Raw genomic sequence first — 17,430 nt, 5'->3', positions numbered from 1 at the left:
CCGTGTGTATATTACTTATCTGTATTGTTTTCTACAAAAACAAGTCTTAAATGGGAAATCCTGAAAATAGACTCAATGACAATCTTTCACAAGTTATTTTTACATTTACATTTAAGTCATTTAGCAGACGCTCTTATCCAGAGCGACTTACAAATTGGTGCATTCACCTTATGACATCCAGTGGAACAACCACTTTACAATAGTGCATCTAAATATTTTAAGGGGGGGGGGGGGGGTGAGAAGGATTACTTTATCCTATCCTAGGTGTTCCTTAAAGAGGTGGGGTTTCAGGTGTCTCCGGAAGGTGGTGATTGACTCCGCTGTCCTGGCGTCGTGAGGGAGTTTGTTCCACCATTGGGGAGCCAGAGCAGCGAACAGTTTTGACTGAGCTGAGCGGGAACTGTACTTCCTCAGTGGTAGGGAGGCGAGCAGGCCAGAGGTGGATGAACGCAGTGCCCTTATTTGGGTGTAGGGCCTGATCAGAGCCTGGAGGTACTGAGGTGCCGTTCCCCTCACAGCTCCGTAGGCAAGCACCATGGTCTTGTAGCAGATGCGAGCTTCAACTGGAAGCCAGTGGAGAGAGCGGAGGAGCGGGGTGACGTGAGAGAACTTGGGAAGGTTGAACACTAGACGGGCTGCGGCGTTCTGGATGAGTTGTAGGGGTTTAATGGCACAGGCAGGGAGCCCAGCCAACAGCGAGTTGCAGTAATCCAGACGGGAGATGACAAGTGCCTGGATTAGGACCTGCGCCGCTTCCTGTGTGAGGCAGGGTCGTACTCTGCGGATGTTGTAGAGCATGAACCTACAGGAACGGGCCACCGCCTTGATGTTAGTTGAGAACGACAGTTTGTTGTCCAGGATCACGCCAAGGTTCTTAGCGCTCTGGGAGGAGGACACAATGGAGTTGTCAACCGTGATGGCGAGATCATGGAACGGGCAGTCCTTCCCGGGAGGAAGAGCAGCTCCGTCTTGCCGAAGTTCAGCTTGAGGTGGTGATCCGTCATCCACACTGATATGTCTGCCAGACATGCAGAGATGCGATTCGCCACCTGGTCATCAGAAGGGGGAAAGGAGAAGATTAATTGTGTGTCGTCTGCATAGCAATGATAGGAGAGACCATGTGAGGTTATGACAGAGCCAAGTGACTTGGTGTATAGCGAGAATAGGAGAGGGCCTAGAACAGAGCCCTGGGGGACACCAGTGGTGAGAGCGCATGGTGAGGAGACAGATTCTCGCCACGCCACCTGGTAGGAGCGACCTGTCAGGTAGGACGCAATCCAAGCGTGGGCCGCGCCGGAGATGCCCAACTCGGAGAGGGTGGAGAGGAGGATCTGATGGTTCACAGTATCGAAGGCAGCCGATAGGTCTAGAAGGATGAGAGCAGAGGAGAGAGAGTTAGCTTTAGCGGTGCGGAGCGCCTCCGTGATACAGAGAAGAGCAGTCTCAGTTGAATGACTAGTCTTGAAACCTGACTGATTTGGATCAAGAAGGTCATTCTGAGAGAGATAGCGGGAGAGCTGACCAAGGACGGCACGTTCAAGAGTTTTGGAGAGAAAAGAAAGAAGGGATACTGGTCTGTAGTTGTTGACATCGGAGGGATCGAGTGTAGGTTTTCAGAAGGGGTGCAACTCTCGCTCTCTTGAAGACGGAAGGGACGTAGCCAGCGGTCAGGGATAAGTTGATGAGCGAGGTGAGGTAAGGGAGAAGGTCTCCGGAAATGGTCTGGAGAAGAGAGGAGGGGATAGGGTCGAGCGGGCAGGTTGTTGGGCGGCCGGCCGTCACAAGACGCGAGATTTCATCTGGAGAGAGAGGGGAGAAAGAGGTCAGAGCACAGGGTAGGGCAGTGTGAGCAGAACCAGCGGTGTTGTTTGACTTAGCAAACGAGGATCGGATGTCGTCGATCTTCTTTTCAAAATGGTTGACGAAGTCATCTGCAGAGAGGGAGGGGGGGGGGAGGATTCAGGAGGGAGGAGAATGTGGCAAAGAGCTTCCTAGGGTTAGAGGCAGATGCTTGGAATTTAGAGTGGTAGAAAGTGGCTTTAGCAGCAGAGACAGAGGAGGAAAATGTAGAGAGGAGGGAGTGAAAGGATGCCAGGTCCGCAGGGAGGCGAGTTTTCCTCCATTTCTGCTCGGCCTTCCGGAGCCCTGTTCTGTGAGCTCGCATTGAGTCGTCAAGCCACGGAGCGGGAGGGGAGGACCGAGCCGGCCTGGAAGATAGGGGACATAGAGAGTCAAAGGATGCAGAAAGGGAGGAGAGGAGGGTTGAGGAGGCAGAATCAGGAGATAGGTTGGAGAAGGTTTGAGCAGAGGGAAGAGATGATAGGATGGAAGAGGAGAGAGTAGCGGGGGAGAGAGAGCGAAGGTTGGGACGGCGCGATACCATCCGAGTAGGGGCAGTGTGGGAAGTGTTGGATGAGAGCGAGAGGGAAAAGGATACAAGGTAGTGGTCGGAGACTTGGAGGGGAGTTGCAATGAGGTTAGTGGAAGAACAGCATCTAGTAAAGATGAGGTCGAGCGTATTGCCTGCCTTGTGAGTAGGGGGGAAGGTGAGAGGGTGAGGTCAAAAGAGGAGAGGAGTGGAAAGAAGGAGGCAGAGAGGAATGAGTCAAAGGTAGACGTGGGGAGGTTAAAGTCGCCCAGAACTGTGAGAGGTGAGCCGTCCTCAGGAAAGGAGCTTATCAAGGCATCAAGCTCATTGATGAACTCTCCGAGGGGACCTGGAGGGCGATAAATGATAAGGATGTTAAGCTTGAAAGGGCTGGTAACTGTGACAGCATGAAATTCAAAGGAGGCGATAGACAGATGGGTAAGGGGAGAAAGAGAGAATGACCACATGGGAGAGAGAAGGATCCCTATGCCACCACCCCGCTGACCAGAAGCTCTCGGGGTGTGCGAGAACACGTGGGCGGACGAAGAGAGAGCAGTAGGAGTAGCAGTGTTATCTGTGGTGATCCATGTTTCTGTCAGTGCCAAGAAGTCGAGGGACTGGAGGGAGGCATAGGCTGAGATGAACTCTGCCTTGTTGGCTGCAGATCGGCAGTTCCAGAGGCTACCGGAGACCTGGAACTCCACGTGGGTCGTGCGCGCTGGGACCACCAGATTAGGGTGGCAGCGGCCACGCGGTGTGGAGCGTTTGTATGGTCTGTGCAGAGAGGAGAGAACAGGGATAGACAGACACATAGTTGACAGGCTACAGAAGAGGCTACGCTAATGCAAGGAGATTGGAATGACAAGTGGACTACACGTCTCGAATGTTCAGAAAGTTAAGCTTACGTAGCAAGAATCTTATTGACTAAAATTATTAAAAATGATACAGTACTGCTGAAGTAGGCTAGCTGGCAGTGGCTGCGTTGTTGACTTTGTAGGCTAGCTGACAGTGGCTGCGTTGTTGACACTACACTAATCAAGTCGTTCCGTTGAGTGTAGTAGTTTCTACAGTGCTGCTATTCGGGGGCTAGCTGGCTAGCTAGCAGTGTTGATTACGTTACGTTGCGTTAAAAGAACGACAATAGCTGGCTAGCTAACCTAGAAAATCGCTCTAGACTACACAATTATCTTTGATACACAGACGGCTATGTAGCTAGCTATGTAGCTAGCTACGATCAAACAAATCAAACCGTTGTGCTGTAATGAAATGAAATGAAAAATGTGATACTACCTGTGGAGCGAAGCGGAATGCGACCGGGTTGTTGAGTGCGGAAGTTCTATTCAGTAGACGTTGGCTAGCTGTTGGCTAGCTAGCAGTGTCTCCTACGTTAAGGACGACAAATAGCTGGCTAGCTAACCTCGGTAAATTAAGATAATCACTCTAAGACTACACGCTCTAAACTACACAATTATCTTGGATACGAAGACAGCAAAGACAACTATGTAGCTAGCTAACACTACACTAATCAAGTCGTTCAGTTGAGTGTAATAGTTTCTACAGTGCTGCTATTCGGTAGACGGTGGACGTTTGCTAGCTGGCTAGCTGCTGGGCAGATAGTGTAGACTACGTTAGGACGACGAAATACGAAGTTGCAATAGAAGTGCTGACTGTTTCACTTTGTTGTCCTCTTTCTTCTGTCCTTCTTTTGTCCTTATTTTGTCTTCCTTTCTTCTGTTAACTAGATATTTTTTGTTGTTATTCTTTGTAAGCTAGCTAGCTTCTTCCAGGAGAGTCCCTAGCAACTGCTTAGCAACAAGTAAACAATTCTGTTAGCAATTCACCTAGCTAAGATAACTGTACAATTTTATGAAAAAAATAGTTATTTTTCAAAAGCCTGTCTTGTTTAGTTTGTTCCTTGTTTTGTCTTCTATTGAGTCTTGCAGTTTTCTCTTGATTTTTTCGATGTACTTCACTCTAAAAAAAACATTTAAATCTCAATAAATACAGGAGCTCATTTTTCAGCAGCTGCTCAATTTAGAACTCCGGAATTTTAATCATTTTTCAATCATGGCCTGTTTATATATTCACTTTCACACTTAAAAGCACAAGAATACAGTATAAAACAAACACCATCCATCAGTATTTGGTTTTACTAGAGTAATTTGGGGCTATATTTGCAATGTCTGTCCTCTTTATAGAAGCCAACCCAGAGATGTCCAATTTCATGTGTACCACTACAGATCATTGTGAGGCAACTGTGAAGTCCATTTTGATATCCCCAATGCTGGGTTCAAAGGTGAAACTATATGACACTGAGGCCCTTCCATCCCCTGAGCTCTCCCATGGGGACCTGAAGAAGTACACGCCTTGTTTCCGATGGAGACTCCATTCACAGGCACCCTACAGGGGAATAAAGAGGGGTTCATTTACTATTCAACTATATAGAACCATTTTGGATCAGTGAATTTATTGAACCTTTATCAGGGATTCATACTGAATTACAGAAATACAAATTGCAATGAATTAGTAGTATTGAATGAGTGATGTTAGTACCTCTTCACTGACTGGTCTCGTCAGGCCCATGCTAACTTTGATGTCATCATTCAGTTGGTACTCCATCCACAGGGCCACACCATGGCAACGTCCCCTCCTGTACAGAAACACAAATGGTGTTGGGGACCATTTGGAATGCAGTTCTCAGAGGATATTTGAGAATGTACTCTTGCTAGGAGATAATAAATTTACTTACCGGTATGAGAAATTAAAATTCTGACCAAAATAAGAGTCCGTACCTCGTAAATGGTAGTGATCCCTGACATCTGATTGGCTGTTCAGGAACACACTGTAGGAAGTCAAAGGTCATGACAGCTCTGGGCTGGGTCAGGGCCCGACACGGGTACTCCCATAGGGGCTGTGGCTCGGCCTCATGGGACTCACGGAAATCCAGAGACTGCTGCGCGAGGAGCGTTACAAAGGTGCTGTGAGTGAGAGCTAATGAATAGACTAGAGCAGTGCCCATTGCTATCTTTGATCACATTGATACGTGTATTTTTCTCCAACTGAAATTGTCCATTCACTTAAAGGTAGTTTAAGTTCATATTGAAAGAGGTGGATTCTAACCTGAACCATCTCATCCATAGGTCCAACATCAAAGCCTTCACATGTACCACAAGGAGCTCTTATCCTCCACAGATCCTGACAGAGGTTGAATGAATGAGAGAGGCACAAGTTCAAAAGTTTACTTTTCATTTTACTACAGATGCCAATATCTCTTACCTGAAATTCCACAGCGACCATGCACAGAGTGGCAGAGCAAGGCAAGATGGTGGCATTGGGTGTCAGCAGACGGACCAGGGCAGTACGGCAGTACCAGAAGTACAGGGAGTGCCAGGGCAGAAGACTGGTGCTGAAGTAGGGCTCACCTATCAACACTGATATCTAGGGGACACATGAAATAATATAAATACATTCATCAAATAAAAGCAGTAGAAAAGAGTAACAACTTTTACAAGTGTAAAATAGTTTTTGTACAGACACTGTTCAGGGGATTGTAATACTGTATATCATATACAGATCACCCCCAAACAGTGTTACTGTTAATACCTGTTCCCCCGCCAGGTCAGTACTGGACAGCTGGTCAGGACGAATCCCCAGAATCTGAACTCCTCTCATGGAGTTGGCATTCAGCACCTACAGAGATATATACACCTTTTATCAACCCTGTGTTCATTGACTTTCACTAATAGATTTGAACAAAGTAACAACTTTTGTTATGGGGACTCTCACTTGTTCAATGACCTGCTTCAACATTCCAGAGTTTTCCAAACTGATCACCTGGATGGATACAGACAAACCTTAGTGTGGCTTTGTTGGAATCATTTCAAATACCAAATAGGTGAGTAAACATATACAAGTACGGGCATGACAAAGTCAAAATAGTAATACCTTCTTAGCTCCAAGCATGTGAGCGAAGATGGGTAACAGACTCCCATCACTGACGCCTACGCACACGCTGTCTGGTTTTATAACCTAAAATTGACAAACACCCATATTCATTATTTGTATCGAATAGTAGCTACACCATATCCATTATGGCAAAGCCGCACACACCCTGCTCTATGCCTGACCCTCAAACCTCATCACTCACACTGCGTAGAGCTCTGACGTAGCTCTGTGTGCGCTGGCGGTCGTTGAGCTCCCCGAAGCGCGTGCGTGTCCACACCAGGTGAGCCTGACAGACGCAACATGGCCGGCAAGGTGGTGCCTCACTCGACATGCCCTGTTGACTGAGAGGACACATAATAAACAAATCACACACAGCTCTGATGAAACAACCGTTACCACCCTTCTTTGTACAACATTAGGTAACTACAGACAGTTTTGTACATCGAAGTAGTCTAGTGTGTGTGTGTGTATATAGGAGTTAGTTACCCGTCTGGCTGTAGGCTGTACCACAGGCTGTAGTCATCATGGGAAACAGTAAGGCTAAGTTCCTCTCCCTCTGCCACCCTCCTCTCCACAGGAAGGAAGTAGACACTCTGCATCCAGTGATCCCGCCACTAAAAAGACAGACACAAACATTACTTCCTCAAACTGTATCACACATGTACATCCATGACATACCCACTGCACTTACAGGAGCGGACTGAGGGTCTGGGTAGGTCCAGCTGGGAGCCATGGAACACACGATGGAGCCGCTGGGGTCCATGTCTATGTCCCACCAGGAGAGGACCACTTGAGCCCGGCCACTGGACTGAGCTGGGAAGCTGGAGGAGTGGGACTGAGGGGCACTGCTCACTGGCTTACTGAAGTCCACACTGAGAGTGAGAGAAGAGAGAGAAAAGCATAAATTACCACTGAATGGAGAAGATTAATTGGGAATATATGTATAATACATGTTTGTTCAACAATGTGCATCTCACCTGAACATGGTGCAGAGAGGCCCTAGTGGTGTGAAGCGGTGAGGGGGCACCTGACTGAGCTGGATGTCACAGACCGAGTGGGCTCCAGCACAGTGGCTTACAGCGGGAGGAGGCAGCAGTTTGCGACCATCCACCTCCATGGGTTGTAACTGTGCCCAACTCCACAACTGCTCTGACTCCACTAGCTGGGCATACACTGTGGCACGGTGGGGCACAGCCTCACAGCCCGCCTACAGGAGAAATACACATCTGCTTCACACGTCGGACTATTTCTCACAACACACACACGTGCACGCAAGCACACACAGACACACCTACCTGGACCAAGTTGAGATGAGCATGTTCATAGCTGGGTAAGGCTCCCTCTCCAATCAGTTCAGTGTCAAACAGCTCTGTGACGAGGACATTGGCTCGAGTCTGCATGTCTCCATCTGGAGTGGAAACACATGTAGCAGACTTATGATAATACAGTTGAGGTTATAAAGTTTCCCTGCACAGTTAAAGAAAAGTGCTCCAAAGTGGATGTAACTGCACTGTATGAGGCATATTTCAGATATATTTCAGGTCACAGTTCATTACATGGGTTATTGTTAAGGTGATTCAAAAACAAACTTTGCACTTGCCATCAAACTTGAGTTAGTCACACACAGGAGTTACTGATGCTGCAGCACAGGCCATTTGAAAAGACATGTTTGAATCAGCACAAATGTACGTCACATGACTGTGTGTGTGATACGTGTGACTTACCTAGTCCAACTGTCACTTCTGTAGAGTGTTTATTGATGATCTTGATCTTGTCTGAGAAGCCATTTTTCTTCACTATTCTGAAAGCAGCGTCTGCCATGGGCTTGAAAACCTATTGGATGAGAAAACAAATCCCAATTAAATGGTGTTTCAAAATCAATTCTTCCATAGAACACCATTTCCTATATTCCATTATCCTGTCATTGATGGTGAATTCTAAACGCTATTTGATTGATTTGCCAATGGTGTGTGGGTTTCAGCAAACTCATGCTCACCTCTACAGCGTAGCAGTAGTCAGCCCCAGCTGTGACAGCCATCATGGACAGCAGTCCTGTTCCAGTGCCAATGTCCAGAACGATGACTTCCTCACCCCGTGCCTTCACTCTGCTCACAGCAACCCTGATGCCCTGGTAGTATTTCTCATTCTGGAGGGCAGACAGACAGAGGTTAAGATACAACATCAGTGGTCCCCAACCAGGGGTACTTGGCCTACTGGTAAAATGCACATGAAGGGTACTTCAGGGCTGTCCCCCGGACAGAAACATACAGGGAAAGTACAAACTATATGTTGTAAGTGTTATTTCCTGTCAAATGAAGCATGGACACACACTCACCCTATCGTGATCGTGCAGCATATCAGCATAGCAGGACCTGAGAAACAAACCGGTGATCATAATTTGATCAGATACGGACGTGGGAACACTGCCTAAACGCCCCGGACGCGAAATCGAGCTCACCTCATGGTTAAAAAAGTGATTTGACAAAAAGATAGAAAATAGTGCTTTGTATAGCTAGTGCAATAAATTCATATTAAATTATATACAAACGAAATGTTGCATTGGCGGAATCTTTTAATGGAATGTAAGTGGTTTGCTTGCTAGCATAACGTTAACTACCTGGCAATCTCTTGATGATAGTCATACTCCTCACTCTCCTCGACCCAATCCAACGCGCCTGTGGCCGGGTTGGCACGTCCGCAGAAAGTCTTCATTACAGTAGCTATATATCGATTCCGATGCCACGGTCTTGTATCAATATAATATATTGTATTCCAGAATAATACCGTTTTTACACTAATCCCTACCAAATTGGATTATGGCAGCATTGCTTTAACGGGGGCAGACATGTTTTTTCTCCCCCAGAATGTCAATTGGGGTGTATTCATTCCGTGAATTCTGTTGGAAAACGTTTCTCAAACGGGACAAAATGGGCGGAAATGAACTGAATGTGTCCAATAGAAACTCAAGTTTTACTCCGTTAGCTTCTGTTTTGTTCTTAAACGGTCAACGGTTCCCTTAATGAATACCCACCTCACGTCACCCTCCAAGTCACATGACTAGTGTCAAATTAACCCTTTGTTATCTGAGCGCTTCTGCTCTTTTTTTCTGGCAGTGTATACTTGTCATTGTAACAGATTGATCAACTATTTTTCCAAGTAAAAAGTAACGAAATCCACAGATTTTCAGTTAGAATGTATTGTTCATCTGAATATACATACAATGAATAATACAGTAAAATACATCACATTACAGGTGTCCCCCGATGTTCTGTAGGTACAGTCTCTTGTGGTAACAATCAATTTAGAACATCAAAAGGATTGATTTTACATTGGAATTGTAATGTATTCATTAAGACCATCTCACCAGACAATATCCATAGTACCACCCTGTGAAGCTGAACAAGCATTTGACTGCATCTGCAATAACACCTGCTAAACTGTGTACAAGACCAATAAACATACATTTGAACTCTGCAGACCATCAAGCTTGATATACAATCCACTATGCGGTGGATGGATGTATTATAAAGTTGATATAACTTATGAATTACAAGCTGTGTGTTGTGTGGATTTAAAGGCTGCAAAATTGTAGTCAGGCACACTTGGCAGTAGGCAGACAGAATGGCATGCTAGGAGTAGGGACCAGGATGTCAGAGAAGATGGGTCGGTAGCCAGCAGGAAGAGGAGGAGTGCTCTGCTCCAGGAGGTCCAGAACTGTACCCCTCACATCCCTGGAAACATCTCCCCTAACATCCAGCAACACTGACACATGCTCATCACTGAGGGGCACAGACAGAAGACCAACACAGAAGATCAACACCTGACTACTGAAGAGACGGCTGTACAAGTGTCCCTGATATAATCATGTCTTAGGAGTGCGGTCATTAAGGCAAATGTTAGATGTGTTAAAAAACATGAATTGATTTATAGGATATTGATATGGTAAGGATTGTGTGTATACCTGATATCAGGGTACTTGGCCACCAGTCCAGACACCTCGAGCGTAAGCATGCTAGGGTCTTTAAGCCGGATGAAGTCAGCCAGAACAGGCAGTAAAGCCATTGGGTTCACCTCACTCACTGATCCCTCCACTTCCTAAACAGACAGTGCATGCATGAACATGGAATACTGTAAATAAAATGGTGTAGTGAATAAAAATGAAGGAAGGGGTGGGTATATGTTGAGTATGGTGTGGGTTGGGTATGTAGTCTGTGTACCGTGGGATAAAGGACAGAGCAGAGCGGAGATGAGTGTCCCACTAAACTGGGTGTGGCTAAACTCAAGACTATCCTCACCACCAGGCCCTGGAAGAGATCCCTCAGATGCTGGGCATCCAGTGCCATTCTCTGGGCCAGCTGGCGCCGCTCCTCTGCATTCCGACACACCAGCCTCTTCTGCATCAACACCCTCACATACTCCACCACCGTCAGCCACTGGCACTCTTCCTGCAAACGCTACAGGAACAGGGAGGGGTCAACAATACCATACAGAAGACTAGTATAAATCAGCTACAGACTAATTTGATTGTCAAAGAGCCTGACCTGCCGGCAGGGTGGGCGAACACGACTATACAGCTCAAAATGGCGCTCCAGGACTCCACATAACTTCAGGGTAACCGTGACGTCTCCCTGGGCCAGCCAGGAGCGAGACAGTAGTCCCTGCAGGAAGGGCTGGAGCTCTAGCAGCAGCTGGTCCATCACCAGGCGGCAGGCCCTCCTCACTGCTCGGTCCAGAGCAGCCAGGGGGCCGGGGGGAGTCCGGGAGAACCGGCTGGCTGAACGGGACGAGAGCTGCTGCTGCAAACTCTCTGTGGAGGTTCTGAGGAGAGGATAGGATACGGGGAGAAACAGAAGATAGGAGGGGAGGGGAAGAAGAGGAAAGGAGTTGAGACGAGAGGCAAGGACAGTCTTGAACAAACTGTATAATATACTGCATGTATGTGTGTACACAGACTCACATTGATGAACGTAAAGATGAACAGAAACAGATAGCACTGACAAAAATAAAACAATATACAGAAGCTCACTTGAGGATGATGCAGTTGCTTATAGAGGCCAGTAGATAATGGAGGTAGAACTTGTTTTGATTTGTGCTCTGATCCCTGCGGTGCTCCTTCCCAAATTCCACAAGAGCCTCCCGAAACCTGGAAACAGAGGGAGACGGAATGAGAGACTTACATGATGGAAAGAGAACGAGGACCACGTATTTAATTGCAGTTACAATGAAATATCATAGGTTGCATTAGACCTTAAATATGTGAAAAGTATCACTGATTTTGTGCCACATTCTCACACATACTGATATAAGAACACTGACCCACCTATTGAGGAGGTTCTCCATCTCATAGAGCCCCATCTGTATGGTCTGATCCCGAAGTGATTCACTAACCATCAGAGCCACCCGTGCATTCTCCTCCAGCATCTAACACAACCACAACACAAACACAATATCAGTTCAACTCAATCATCGGCCTCAAAACACTCAACGTGTCGCCACAAAAGAAACACAACATTGCCACAACTCATGTATCTGCATAGAAATATAATTGAACCACATTTTAAACCAATATTAATGTAGAGGTAGTGAGGTATGTATGTTTACTTGTGTGATGATGGTTGGCAGGCTGGTGAGGTAAAAGCCTTCGTGGTCTGTGTCTGGTTCCTGGTCTCTCTGCCAGTCTGTCAGCTCCACCTCCAGGGCCTTATGCATCCACTCAGACACACTTTTCTACAGCACAATACACACTCCACTCAACCACACTTTTCTACAGCTCAATAAAACACAAACTCCATAGGGACCTCCTAAGTGGCATAGCGGTCTAAGCCACGGCATCACAGTGCTAGAGACATTACTACAGACCCGGGTTCATTTCCGGGCTGTGCCACAACCGGCTGTGGCTGGGAGTCCCATGGGAAGGAGCACAATTGGCCCAGCGTCGTCCGGGTTAGGGGATGGTTTGGCCGGTGGGGCGTTACTTGGCTCATCGCACTCTAGCAACTCCTTGTGGCAGGCCGGGTGCCTGCAGGCTGACCCCGGTCACCAGTTGAACAGTGTTTCCTCTGACACATTGGTGCAGCTGGCTTCCGGGTTAAGCTGGTGGGTTTTAAGGAGCGCGGTTAGGCGGGTCATGTTTCGGAGGATGCATGACACTCCACCCTCGCCTCTCCCGAGTCCATTCGGGAGTGTCAGAAATGTGGCGAGATCAAAAATTGGGGAGAAAAAGGGGGTAAAATACAACAACAACAAAAAACTCCACTGAGACAGACAGGGATATCCCACACCACAGTGCACAGAGGCATTAGTACACAGACATACAGGCACACTGACAAACAAACAAGACCTAGTTAGAAACACAGATAGTAAAGGCAGACAAACAGACAACTCAAAGACCCAGAAGTCTCACCCACCCGCACACTGTGTACGTATTTGTTCTGCAGCTGTTCCAGACACTCCTGGGAGATCAGGGGTCCCAGCTCCTCTGACTCCATCTCCACCATTAGGTCTGGATGCCCCATCATATCTGAGCTGCACACATACGGTACACACTGATCTAATTTACCAAAGTTACCAGAGTCTTCAGTAATTTTGGTAATCAACAGAAAATGGATTGCAATCTATGGTAACTTTGGTCATTTATACATGCATAACTTAAATTACATATATCATTAATTTGTCCATATTGTCCAAGAGAAAATAGCCTAATTAATGAAAAAGCATTTATTCAACAATAGCATTGTTTTCAATTACCTTTGCAACTCCTGAAACTATTTACTTTTTTGACAACTGCCACGAGTTTGACACAAAAACATTGTCAACAAATACATAGACAATGCCATAATCAAATAAATAAAAATATAAAGGATATTTCATTCTCAAACTCCTGTATTGAACACCAATGGTATTATGGTTTATATTTAGGATAGTTTTTTACAGCTTAGTCATTCAATGTTTTATTTTGAAATCATCTTATGTAATTATTTCATATAATAATGGGATAAGGCCAGACAGCGGGCCAGAGATAATTACAGACACCTGTGATAACCTGAAGTTCACGAAAGGGCCACTAAATATATAAAATCCTTGAAAGATACCAAAATTCTGTAAGTTTACTGGTAAACTTATAAAGTTTCCAGTAATATACCCTTCTTTTGCAACCCTATTAACACATAAAAACATATTTTGGCTCAAATTGTTTGGTCTATATTTGCTCACCTGTTGTAGATGTGTAGGACCCAGTTAAGAACAGCAAAGATCTCCCCGCTCTCCAGCTCCCATCCGCTGACCTGGCCCAGGTGTGACTGTAGACAGCGGTGGCAGGCCCGGAGGTAGGCCCTGGTCAGGTTATAGTGGGGTGGAACGCAGTGGTCCAGCAGGTGGCGCACCGTGTCCAGGTCTCCCATGATTCCGTGCTGTAGGGCAGACAGGTGGCCTGCAAGGCCAGGCCCACGGGTGTGCAGGTAAGAGACGCTACGGAAACGTGCAGACACTGCCTCTTCCAACACCTAACAGAGTACAACATCACTGTAAAGCACCTGTGCAATGCTACTGTCAAAACACAAGGAAAACCATCCATGTATCTCATTAACATAGGACCTAGGCCTATTGCATCATGCTCTATTCCAGTCATTTATTTTGATGTACATGTGTGGGCTCTTGAACGATGCTCAACCCTATCATTGAATCTCACAGTATTCAACTAGTGTACATTCAAGTCTAGACATACTTGGAAGAAGCGCTCCCTCCAGCAGCGTGGCCGTCCAGAGGGAAGAGGCCTGCTGTGCCCCCCTGCACCTCCTCTCTCCTCCAACATGGCCTGATCCAGTGCCTCCTCTCGCTCCACAATCCTCACAGCAGACACAAACGGCGTAGGGTTCTGCCGGGCTAAAGCCAGTCCACTCCCCACCACTGCCCACAGCTCCTTCCCCAGAGCCTCCACCAGCTTTCCAACACCTGAGAAGTAGTTCCTGACCAGTTCCTCATCCTGGACACTGAGGGCTGTCCCTGCTGTCCCAGGGGCCCCTGCTCCATGGAGCTGCCACAGGATGTCATCCTGCCAGCACTCTAGCTCCATCAGACGTGCGTGGGCCTCCAGGAGCCGGCGAGATTCTACCAGCCTCTCTGTCTCCGATACCATGCTCTGTACTGACAGGTAATAAGGGAGACACTGTAGTTTTAGCCAAGTTACAGATTGACATACCGGTAGTTATTAAAGTTTTGGCTGGAAGGGAGTCAATTATTCCTTAAGGAACAGGATATGTGCATTTATGGGAGTCTCTCTGAAGATTCAATTAAGTTTTATTTGAAAAGATTCATGAAATATTTTCCCAGTTGTGAAGCTACAGAACCATGGAAGCTGTTAGGGCAGTCTCACCAGAGTAGAGGCGTGGCAGGTTGCTAACGGCAGCAAGGAGTTGACAGTGATTGACAGAGACTTCTCGCATCATCTCCAGAGCCTTGACTCCCTCTGCGTTTCTGCTGGACTCCACCCCTGCCTTCCCCAGGGCACGGGACACCTCTTTCAGCTCTTCCCGGGCCTCACGAAGCTGCTCCAGGCCCCAGCCCACCCCCTCTAGGTAGGACTGGACCACTGACTGGAGGAAAGGCAACATATGTAGGATCTCACAATCAGAAAATCAATCAAGGCACAAGTGGAAGTGCCATATAATAATCATTTGTTGGGTGCTTATATTTGTCCTATTTCATGTACAAGTATGTATTATACAAATGTGTGAATTGGAAATGTGTTTTTTGCATATACCAACTCCCCCGAGACACCCTCGGAGAGTGGTGGTACGGCCAGGGTCTGCCATTATCAACGGCGACCCTTGAGCTATGAGACCAGGGCTGCCCAACCCTCTTCCTGGAGATCTACTGTCCTGTAGGTTTTCAGTCCAACCCTAATTTAGCGTATCTGATTCAGCTAGTTAAGGTCTTGCTGAGCAGCTAATAAGTAGAACCAGGTGTGTTAAATTAGGGTTGGACTGAAAACCCACAGGACTGTAGATCTCCAGGAAGAGGGTTGGGCAGCCCTGTATTAGGCCATCGACAGATTTTTCACCTTAACATATATTATGTTAACATCGACACAGATTAATAACCTGCCATCACAAACATTTTGAAAAATCAATTTCTCTCTCAAGTTTTTTAAATTTCATGTGGAAAGTGACAATAGCCTCTAGTGAGAGCTGGTGTGTTTGTAGTTACAGAATACCTTGAGTCTTGACTGGATGGACGAGGTCCTCTGGCTTTCCCTTTTGCGGTACTGTCCTAACCTCTCCAGATGCTCAGGGCGACAGAACACACCCGATGCCCACTTCAGGGCCGCGCCCCTGGCCAAGCTCTCTGCCCTCTCCGCCTCTGGCCACACCTCTGGGAGCGCTGCCGCATCTGTCAATCACACGAAAACAAGCTCAATTCACCAGACATTATGTGACAGGAGGATCCACGTGAAAGTATACATCTCTGTCTGTCTTTATAGAATAAAATCCCTGTTTTGTTCAGCTTGTATGTGTGTGGGGACATGAGCGATTATGAATCAATGGAGAGCAGCACGGTGTGTTAATCTGTGTGTGTGCGTGTGCAATTTAAACAAACAGCTCTGTCTCACTGGTGGTCATGAGACAGAGATGTTTACTACAAGCATTAAATGTGACATCAGCATTTCTGCTGCACAATAAACCTATGGAGAATGAGACTAATGTATTCATTAATAGCACCATCATGCTTGAAATACAGAAAATAATACGCTTCCTCTGTCTTAAACACAGAAACAATTCAATTTGGAGAGGATGAGAGATATACATGCAAATGTATTACAATCTATTCTTTCCTCTGTTGTGAGTTAGTGAGAAGTGGGTGTTGGTTAGAGTCAGTGGGTACAGTCTGTTTTGGTTGTTAGCAGTGTGTGTAGAGTCTGTACCTTCAGGTTTGTCACCACCATTCTTGTCTCCGTCTGACATTTAAGTTCAGTTCAGCGGTCCGCCTGTCCACCACCAACAGTGGCCTACCCAGAGGGCCAGAACACCACTGAACGAGGGGGATGATCAGAGCCCGAAAGAGAGAGAAGGGGTGGAGGAACGAAGGCACATAACCATTGTACTGACGGCCTTCCTCTCACACTCCCAGACACATCCTCTACGCAGAGGCCGGCAGGAAGGGAGGGAGAGGGGGCAAAGAGGGGGGAGGGCAAGAGGGAGGGGACTCCAGCCAAAAGACAAAATCCAGATGGATGGGGGGGAAAAGGGGGAGAGCTAGGGGGTTATGGTCTTGTTTCGAAGAGTGCCGCTCTGTGTCTGAAATTATTATTTTCCTTTACGGGCAAATTCATTTTATACATACGCGTTGATAGAAAAATACATGCATACAGAAAACTCTTCCATATTTGTAAGACATTGTAGTTTGTAAAGCAGCTCAATACAATGAGTAAATTATGTACTGACCTTAAGCTGCACATTGGTCTCTGAGGAGCGAAGTCCCAGTAAAGTCCTCTGATCCTCCACAGCTGTTGAGATCTGGGACAAACTAGGGACGTTTCACAACTGCTACCTCTAAAGGGAGTTTGTTTATTTGTGTATCAGTCAAGGCCTCTGACCTCTCCCCACGTCTGTGTTTACATCTCCTCGTTTCCTGGACCTCTTCAAAACACACTGAATTATGCCAAGTGGCCCAGACACTAGCCAACAACAGCCTCAGTGGGGGTATTATTACAGCCTTGGTATTCGTGATGGGATTTCTTACAACTATTTTCCTTTTCCAGTTTGTAACACAATCCAGTTGATGCAGCTTCCACAAATCAGTGAGGCAGTCAATTAGAGTTTATTTGATGTAAAGCCTCCTGTACCATGTCTTTAGTGGTTCATATGCCAAGTACCATAATGGGTTCAGGCCAGGTATCTAACAAAACAAAAGACTTAGAGAAACTTCCCAAATATGACAGCAACAGATTGGGGAGAGGATGTTATATTGTCTCCTCTCAGGGTGGGACTGTTGTACTTTCAAGGCCAGTGCCCCATTGTTCTTACTGTATCTTACTGACCACCCAGATCACTAAAGTCACTGGATGTCTATCATTACTTGCCCCACAACATTGGCCTTGTGTGCACTGGGCATCTCACTAC

The 17,430-nt window shown here is 46.7% G+C and overlaps 2 protein-coding genes across 6 annotated transcripts; both read right to left on the bottom strand.

The window, feature by feature from the left end:
• Positions 1-4,382: 4,382 nt before the first annotated feature.
• prmt7 (protein arginine methyltransferase 7) lies at positions 4,383-9,214 on the bottom strand. 4 transcript variants are annotated; one of them, XM_046293403.1, is made up of 17 exons: positions 8,931-9,212; positions 8,649-8,685; positions 8,310-8,459; positions 8,038-8,146; positions 7,609-7,721; positions 7,291-7,520; positions 7,005-7,185; positions 6,800-6,927; positions 6,516-6,654; positions 6,314-6,397; positions 6,155-6,202; positions 5,972-6,058; positions 5,645-5,806; positions 5,489-5,563; positions 5,161-5,318; positions 4,922-5,018; positions 4,383-4,768 (listed from the first exon to the last, which is right to left on the bottom strand). In XM_046293403.1, the coding sequence occupies exons 1-17, from the start codon at positions 9,023-9,025 to the stop codon at positions 4,610-4,612; spliced, it is 2,052 nt and encodes a 683-aa protein (XP_046149359.1). In that variant the 5' UTR covers positions 9,026-9,212; the 3' UTR covers positions 4,383-4,609. The 4 variants fall into 4 exon arrangements, with proteins under 4 accessions (XP_046149359.1, XP_046149358.1, XP_046149357.1 ...); XM_046293402.1 differs by having other exon boundaries at positions 5,161-5,321; positions 8,931-9,208; XM_046293401.1 differs by having other exon boundaries at positions 5,489-5,806; positions 8,931-9,214.
• Positions 9,215-9,493: 279 nt separating this feature from the next.
• On the bottom strand, positions 9,494-16,453 carry exoc3l1 (exocyst complex component 3-like 1). 2 transcript variants are annotated; one of them, XM_046305881.1, is made up of 13 exons: positions 16,233-16,453; positions 15,525-15,700; positions 14,685-14,904; positions 14,037-14,455; positions 13,526-13,815; positions 12,721-12,838; positions 11,915-12,040; positions 11,634-11,734; positions 11,340-11,456; positions 10,855-11,131; positions 10,609-10,767; positions 10,275-10,408; positions 9,494-10,092 (listed from the first exon to the last, which is right to left on the bottom strand). In XM_046305881.1, exons 1-13 carry the CDS (start codon positions 16,270-16,272, stop codon positions 9,906-9,908), a joined length of 2,364 nt encoding a protein of 787 aa, XP_046161837.1. In that variant the 5' UTR covers positions 16,273-16,453; the 3' UTR covers positions 9,494-9,905. The 2 variants fall into 2 exon arrangements, with proteins under 2 accessions (XP_046161837.1, XP_046161845.1); XM_046305889.1 differs by lacking the exons at positions 15,525-15,700; positions 16,233-16,453 and having other exon boundaries at positions 14,037-14,450; positions 14,685-14,826.
• Between the last annotated feature and the right edge of the window lie 977 nt (positions 16,454-17,430).

The sequence above is a fragment of the Oncorhynchus gorbuscha genome, linkage group LG02 (assembly GCF_021184085.1).
Source record: "Oncorhynchus gorbuscha isolate QuinsamMale2020 ecotype Even-year linkage group LG02, OgorEven_v1.0, whole genome shotgun sequence".
Classification (NCBI taxonomy): Eukaryota; Metazoa; Chordata; class Actinopteri; order Salmoniformes; family Salmonidae; genus Oncorhynchus; species Oncorhynchus gorbuscha.
Note: the sequence above shows the minus strand (reverse complement) of the source record. Positions and strands in the feature narration are given on the sequence as shown.